The sequence below is a fragment of the Malus sylvestris genome, chromosome 12, assembly GCF_916048215.2.
Source record: "Malus sylvestris chromosome 12, drMalSylv7.2, whole genome shotgun sequence".
In the NCBI taxonomy this organism is placed as follows: Eukaryota; Viridiplantae; Streptophyta; class Magnoliopsida; order Rosales; family Rosaceae; genus Malus; species Malus sylvestris.
The window spans coordinates 10,799,197-10,807,175 of record NC_062271.1 but is presented as its reverse complement, the minus strand read 5'-3'; the positions used below and the strand labels follow the sequence as shown (position 1 = coordinate 10,807,175).

The 7,979-nt window shown below is 35.9% G+C and overlaps 1 protein-coding gene across 2 annotated transcripts; it reads right to left on the bottom strand.

Moving 5' to 3' along the window:
* Positions 1-3,476: 3,476 nt before the first annotated feature.
* On the bottom strand, positions 3,477-6,769 carry LOC126592487 (BTB/POZ domain and ankyrin repeat-containing protein NOOT1-like). Of its 2 annotated transcripts, none has more exons than XM_050258169.1 (3): positions 5,977-6,769; positions 3,967-4,955; positions 3,477-3,686 (listed from the first exon to the last, which is right to left on the bottom strand). In XM_050258169.1, exons 1-3 carry the CDS (start codon positions 6,472-6,474, stop codon positions 3,638-3,640), a joined length of 1,536 nt encoding a protein of 511 aa, XP_050114126.1. In that variant the 5' UTR covers positions 6,475-6,769; the 3' UTR covers positions 3,477-3,637. The 2 variants fall into 2 exon arrangements, with proteins under 2 accessions (XP_050114126.1, XP_050114127.1); XM_050258170.1 differs by having other exon boundaries at positions 3,967-4,925; positions 5,977-6,767.
* Positions 6,770-7,979: the final 1,210 nt, after the last annotated feature.

Sequence of the window (7,979 nt, the reverse complement as noted above, 5' to 3'; positions counted from 1 at the left end):
TCGGATGGCATGCGTGAGCTAAAACTCTTGCAATCCGGTAGGACGAAATTTTCGAACTATATATTCAGTTTTGTTGATATTCTCCAACTATATTATCTCATTTTAGTCTGCATGAAAAGACTCTTTGATTTGACAAGAAGAGGGGACAAAAACTCTTTACACTAATAAATAGGCATAGCTTTAACTATGGTCCTTGTACTCTACACAAAACTTCACTACGTACACTCTATTTTGTCTCAAGGGATGAGCTCTTTGGTCTTTAAACAATATATATATATATATATATATAATTTAACCAGGGTTGCTAAGGAGGGAGTTTTGGTAAATTTTTGGAGGGGGTTTTGGAGTTTTGATTTTCGTGCCAAGGTGATTTTTGCGGGTTCAGATGTTCCAAAGTTGAAATTTGAAAATGAGTTGAAAAGACCAAAGAATCACTGCCATGTCAATGAAACTAACGCTCCTTCAACCCATTTAATGAAACGTGGTAAAGTAGGTCACAAAAACAAATTACATGAGGTAAAGTAAGACATAATAGAGTCTAGAAGGGTAAAGTGAGGTTTTGTGTAATGTACATGGGATAGTGCTATTCACACACCTATTTTTATTTTCCACATCCTTGTTAAATTTTGGCTATTGATCATCTTCAATTCATTTGATCCGACCAGAAATTGAAAGAGATGTGTGAGAAGTAAAAATGGATATGTGAATAGCACTATTTTAAATTTAATGTCATGGTTTTTTTTTCTTTCTTCTCTTGTCTTGGCTAATTAGGTAACTATGTTATGTGTGCTAGCTAGGTTAATTAACTGGTAGATGATTACATTTTCATGTTCTAGGTTCTTTTTTCCTTCATGAAAACTCAAGAAAAAGTTACAGATACTGATCATCCCTAGAAATCTTTTCAATAATGATCACTTATGGATGATGGTAATCAGTTGCAGAGAAGTGCGACAAGTTTTGGGGATTGCCAACTGCCGATGGTGCAACGATTTCGAAATACAGTATCAGTTAAGAGATCCGTACATTTTCTTGGACAGATCAAGGAAACTATTAATATGCGCCTTATATCTGCATCATACAAAATGTACTTCATTTTGATCCACATCTTAAAGAACTGAAATAAGCAAAGCAATATAACAAAATATATGCGAGTTTTCTTCATATAATATTTGAAAGTTTTCGCAATATTGACACCGTTTTGACCACCGTATCTACGTCCAGAAAAATCAGTAACATTATGACTTCAACAAGAAACAACGGGTTCGTTTGGTATGGCGGATTATATTGAAAAGAATCTCTCTAGGATAGGAGTGAACAATTTTTTTCTATTTGGTGGAGATATAAGTTTTCCAGAGGATTGGAACATATAAGTTTTCTTCATGAGTAATCCATCTTCTACTCTCTAATTAGACATAATAAATTTTTCATTTCTCTCCTAAAAATATGTTGAAATTACGGAGCTATCCATTTCAATCCAATCTTACATACCAAATGAGGCCAAAAATCAATGATTCTTCAATATTGTTTTATTATGTTATTTGACCAAAAGAAAAGTTTTATGTTACATAGAATACCTCTCAGTTTCTTAGTTATCGCTTTGAATCCTAGTTATAGTGAGTAGAAAGGGTGACACTTATAACAACAATTTAAGGAGATAAATAGAAACATTTTCATTGACAAACAAATGAGCAAGGAGAGATATAAACAATATATTCACATATGCCTCAAGGCTCGGAAAATATAATCATAAAAATGTATATATGCATCTTGATGCCCGAAATCTTCAGCTCAAATGACAATTAGTATATTAGTGTATGCACTTATTAGGTCATAGTTTGTTTGGCATCCTTCTTGGATCCAATGTTTTGTTTTTAAAAATGTTGAATGTAGCTAAATTAATTAACACTCCTTAGCTTAAAGAAAAACTAAAAATTTGATCCAAGAAGGATACCAAATAAGACCTATAATTGATTGATACCAAGTCTTGAAGAAATATATCTATCAATCAATAAATAAAGGACGTCAAAAATGTTTTGATCCAAACACCGCTTGCGCTTGAACAACATGCAACCCCAACCCAAAGATGAATAGGTAAACTAAAACTAGATTAATGCATGTGTTTTCTCTTCCTTGTTCTACTTACCATATATATAATTAGATTTTATTGTGCAGTGTAGGGCAGTGTTCCCAAATCAATCGGCATAGATTACTGAGTGCAGGAAACAATGTTTGTTCTTTCTATATCGTTTGTTTCTTTTAGTTCGAAGTTGATGAAATACAGAAAATTAACCCAAAATAAATCCAAAAAGAATAAAACAAAGAATCCTGTGCATGCAGGAGAGCGGACTGCAGATAAATAATTAAGGGTTCTACGTATACATCTACAAACAGATCAGTCACCGCCATTTATACGCTTTAGGTCTGGACAAATAGTACATTAGAAAAAAAAAAAAAAAAACTAGGGTTTCAGCTGTAAGCTTTGTGAAAGCTGTGTAATAACTCTGCAGATATAAGAAAAACCAGTAAGGTATTGGGAGACAAAAAAGAGGGATAAGGATTGTCTGTTCTCCACTTCCAGTGCCCTTCCTATACCCTTTTGTTTGTATGATCACGGTTAAGCTATGTCAACATTTTATATCACTATTTATTTTTGTCTTATTATATTTATGAAAAAACAATATAAAATATTAACGTGGATTAATCGTGATCACACAAAACAAGAGGGTACAGAAAAATCACCTGAAATGAAGGACAGACAATTCTTGTCCAAAATTGAGGATTAGAAAATTTAGGTTTTATAAAAGAGGCTATCGGGACAGATTTTGATGAAATCCAATATATATTATATTAATTTTTTTATCTAATTAAGTAGTCTCTAGTAGTCTGTAGGGGTGCTGTCACACTCAATTGTTGCATTCATGCAAGACAACCACTCAACTTGTCCACAGCCATGAGTTCTCATACGTCCTTTTTAAAAATAATTTAATTAGCCAAAATCACAGCCAAACAATACTTTCTTTGAAATGGAATGAGATGAGACAGCTCATTTCCCTATAATTCCCTGTGTCAAGTCAAGTGGCTTTCTATCAAAATAAAGAGGAGCTATTTTTACACTACGATGTGAATTCAAATTTCCACAGTTTCTTAATTTAATTTTAACATATAATTTAATAAATTTATCATTTAACAAAAATAAAAAAAGTCGAGTAAACCATGTCCAAACAAAGCCTTAAAAATTAATAATTTTTTAGAACAAAAAAAACTTGCTAGATAGATACCCCTACCATATGATACCCAATTCATATTATAAACGTAATTAAGTTAAAAAATAATATCTCAATCATTTAATTAGATACGAAACATTTTATAATAAAATAGCAATTGAAATATTTATTTTTTTTAGCTTATAATATATAATAATCCCAATATAATATGTATAGAGGGATGATATGAGGTGGGTGGGGGACAAGAAAATATAAGGAGCATAATAAATACGCGATGAATTAGATATCAATAAATTCAAAGGAGATGACAGGCCAAACCAAAGAGGTTGAAAAGAAAGATTGACCTGCATCTCCAATCTCCTTCCACCTCATGCATTGCATTAGCAAAAATCTCAGATTCTCCAATTGTCTCATCAACAATCACCCCAATGCCTCCAATTCTTATGAAGATCAACAAAAACCCTACAAAAAAACTGATAAACAGCCATACAAAACAGAGAAAAAAGAAAGAAACAAAGAGAAGAAATCAAAATATGTAATTAACCCACTATTGATTAATTAATCTCCTTAGACTAAGTGAGATCATATGTCATAAACTCTGACGACTCTTTCTCCTTCGCTATCCAAGAGGGGATGAATATAATTAAAAAGATAAATAATAATAATATTATAAGTGATGATCACGAGTCTCAATTAGCTAATAATATGCTCGTAGTACTAGTAGTCGTGAGAGTGGTGGTACATTGTTGATGGGTCACAGCCACTGTGCACCCTATTATGATGATCGTGGCCCTCCATATTTCTAGACCCCATTTGATGAGTTGCTCCAAGATTCAAATACACCAATCTAGAATCCAAGTTAAGATTCCCAATGTTGCTGCCACTGCTGCCACTGCTATGGTGATCATCGCTAATTGGCGGATAAATCGCCGTGGAATTCGAAGAATTGGGATTGTTTGCATTGTTGTTGCCTTCCTCGCGCGAAAGAACGAGAGCGGCAGACTGGACCAGCTCAAGGCAGAGTCTGAGCTTGTTAGGTTCGATGTGGGTTAGTCCCGGGACAGCCCCTTTGAATAGAAATTCTGACGTTAGGGTTCGGAGTACGTCCAGAGGAGTAACCCCATCGACTGTTCGGACATTTGGGTCGGCGTGGTGGTCGAGTAGGACTGCCACCATGTCCGGAGACACCATTTCGGAAGCAATGTGAAGCGGGGTTTTTCCGACTGGCCCTGCCGGGTAGTTCACATCACCTGCTCCAAGTTCTAGTAACGCTTTCACAACTTCCCGGCTGCAATTTTCGACTGCATAGTGTAATGCCAATGCCTCGTCGAGATTTAGGCCTTCCCCCATTACCATGAGCTTGACGAGTTCAACATCTGACGAGTCCAATGCCCGCCTCATTCGACGGATTTTCTGATCCTCGAGATCCGCAGCTGCCCCGAGGTCATGGTCATGATGGTGGTGGTGGTGATGGGGCATCATTGAACGGCGAGCGATGGAGGATTTGAGGCGAAGCTCTTCGATTTTGGCCACGACGTCAATGGGGAGGTGCTTGGCGAGGACTTCCGGTGGGAGGCCGGATTTGGCAACAAGGTGAGAGCACGTTGTCCAAAGCTGCTGCATGTCTTGTTTTCTTGAAGCTAACAGGACTTTCATCACATCGTCAATGGAGGCTTTTTCCACCATGCTTGCCAATTGCTTCTGTAAAACCAAAACATAGGAGGACATTGTCTATAATGATGTTAATGGTTCTACTAGTTGGTATTCCATTATTGAGATATTTATATTAGATATATGCACTTTTGGGATTTTTTTTTTACATTAACAAGTTTTGTTTTGATAAAGTGATGGGATGTTTTAGTCCTTTTCTTAAATTTTGTAATCGTTTTTCCAGTTAAACCAAACGAGGAAAGTGAATGTCTGGGATAGATTTGTAGTGTTTACTGTGGAAAAACGACTGGCTATGAAGATCTAAATTTAGAAAGTCATGATGTGCATTTAAAAGAAAGGAAAAAAAAACAATTTAAGAAAATTTAAATGGTACATGAAATCAAGAAGAAGAAAGAAAAACCATTTGTTTGACTTGGAATCATTTTGTTTCGAGAAACCTCTTGATATTAGTCGAAATGTTTTTATTGAAGATTGTAATAATTCTCCTTAATCATGAATAAAATCCTATCATTTCTCTTTGAGAAAGGAGGATATTTTGTTGATGTTAATATATATATATATATATGTATGTATGTATGTATGTATGTATCTTCAACTTCAACATAACATTTGCTTAATTAGGAAGAAGAAGAGGGAGAGGGAATGAGGAAGAAGAGATATGGATTATAAACACACTACTATATTGAAGAAAAAGTAGTATGGTTGGATCAAATGCTTGAAAAGAATAACTATATTAATTAAACCTTTGCTACTTTAGATGGAGGAAATAAAACCACAAATTGAGAAGAAATAAAGGATTTGAGATTGGAAAGGAGAAGATCCCAACTTCAATTATGACTGGACAAGAACAAATGAAGTGAAAGAGAGAAAAAACCCAGTACCCCAAAGAAAATGAAAAAAAAAATAGAAAAAGAAGGAAAAGCATTTACTTCACAAATACAAAATCAAAACCCAAGTTTTGTGGAAATTCCCAAAACCCACCAAACATAAGACTGCACACACACAAGAACCGAGAGAAAAAAAGAGAAAGAGGGAGAAAGAGAGAGAGAGAGAGAGAGAGAGTAGTTAGAGAGACTAGTACCTGAGTGAGCAATGCAAGTTGTTCAACACCAAAGGATCTAGCGGCAGCAAGAGTGTCAAGGGCAAGATCAACGGCGGAAGTGCAATGCGTGTGCCAACACCCTCTCTCTCCACAATTAGGCCTCGGCTCATGTTTCTGAGGCACTATCGAGACTTGTCCACTGTACAAGAACTGCAACAGCAACAAGAACACCTCGTACCCCACCGAGTTCACCGGTATCACCTGCTGCTGCTGCGTTGAACTACCTGACCCCCGGTAACACGATGATGACGTGCGACGGGGGCTCATCCTGGACCCCGAGGGATCCAGACCCGACGGTGGCTCCGGCCCACAAAAGAATTTCCGGAAAAAGAGGCTCCGGGCTGCCAGGATGCACCTGTGGGCGTGGACGAGACGGCCCTCGACGCTGAAGGTGACGTCACTGAAGGCTTGGCCGTTGATGAGCAGATTCAAGTAGTCTAGGGACAGAGATCTTAGAGACTCTTCAAGGCTGCTCATGATTTGATGCTTTTTGGATGGTGGTAATTATTCGAAAACTGTTTTAGGGTTGAGAGAGAAAGGTAGGGATTGTTGAACAGAGGGGCTATTACAGTAATGGGTTCATTTTTCTCTGTAATTTTCTTTTACTTTCAGGATCGATTGGTCTTGTTGTTGAAGGATGAAGAAGAAGATGACCTCTCTCTCTCTCTCCACTGTTTTTGTTTTTTGACAGATTCTTTTGTCGCAATGGAGTAATACTGTGTTTGTGTGTTGGTAGATATTTTGTAAGAGGGGGGGGGGGGGGGAGAGAAAGAGAGAGAGAGCGAGCAAATTGGGTGGCTGTTCTGGGCGGCTGGGGTGTTTTAAAAAGAAATCTTTAATAGAATAAATTGTTGATTAGTTAAAAAAGTTGTTTTATTAACACGCATTCTCAAATACACCTCACGTACTTAATACATTTCACTTTTGCAATTCTTAATTGAAATTTAACCTAATAGATTCCATATACTTTTTTATAACACTCTCAACATACACCTAATATATTCCATATACACTATACACCCCATAATTATTTTTTAATTATGTGTATTCCCAACATAAACTCATGAAAACATATTCTCCAGCTCCATTCCAAACATGGCGTAATTTTAGAGAATATTCAAGGGGAGAAACAAGGAGAAGATACATAGTTAAAATATCATTAGAAGTGTCTTTCGGTTATCGGAATTCGATAAGGATGAGATTAGTCAAGGAATATTATGGTTTTACAAGGAGTTGTATGCATTGAATAAGTTTGGCTTGAAAATTCTCTACACGTAAGAGGGTGTGAGGATGTGAAGATAAAAAGAGTCCCACTTATGTCAAATGAGAAGCTAGCAAGGGCTTATAAAGTCATCTCCAACCGAATGAGGGCCAGAGGGCTCTCTTTGGCCCTATAGCCCTCCATATTGTCAATTCATTTTATGATGAAACCCCAACTTTCTTAATGGTATCAAAGTAATCACCATACATGAGAGGACATGTGAGAATGTGAAGGTAAAAATAGTCACATATCAGTGAAAAGAGAAACTAATCTAGCAATGACTTATAAAGAGTTGAGCTACTCTCTCTATTGTCAATTGATTTTGTTACCAGATTATTAGGGTATATAAATTATTTCATTATACATTTCATAAAACCTTATTAGGATTGAAATTGTTATTGCATATTAGGGTATATAAATTATTTCATTATACATTTCATATGGACTGTATTCAATAATATATAGAGTGCTAATAAAAAAATCTTAAAAAAATGATGTTAATGGGAGAAAATGATGGGGAGGGGCCAGGGGTAGAGAGGAATGCAAGAACTGGAAATCAGGAAAAGGTTTATTATATAGTTATATGGATGATTAGCCGCGTGTTTAACTATCAATAACCCTAGTTAAAGTAATTACCTTATTATATAAATGAGTTGTCAGAAAAATGAGTTATAGAAGTGGGGGAGATAGGATAATAGGATATCATATTTTTCTGATTTGT

Excerpts from the sequence above, each read along its gene's own strand:
- LOC126592487 (XM_050258169.1), bottom strand. The coding sequence starts at position 6,474 with ATGAGCAGCCTTGAAGAGTCTCTAAGATCTCTGTCCCTAGACTACTTG. Across the intron at positions 4,956-5,976 it reads AACTTGCATTGCTCACTCAG|ACAATGTCCTCCTATGTTTT; the intron begins GTACTAGTCTCT and ends ACATCATTATAG. Across the intron at positions 3,687-3,966 it reads GGCTGTGACCCATCAACAAT|GGTTTTTGTTGATCTTCATA; the intron begins GTACCACCACTC and ends GTTTTTTTGTAG.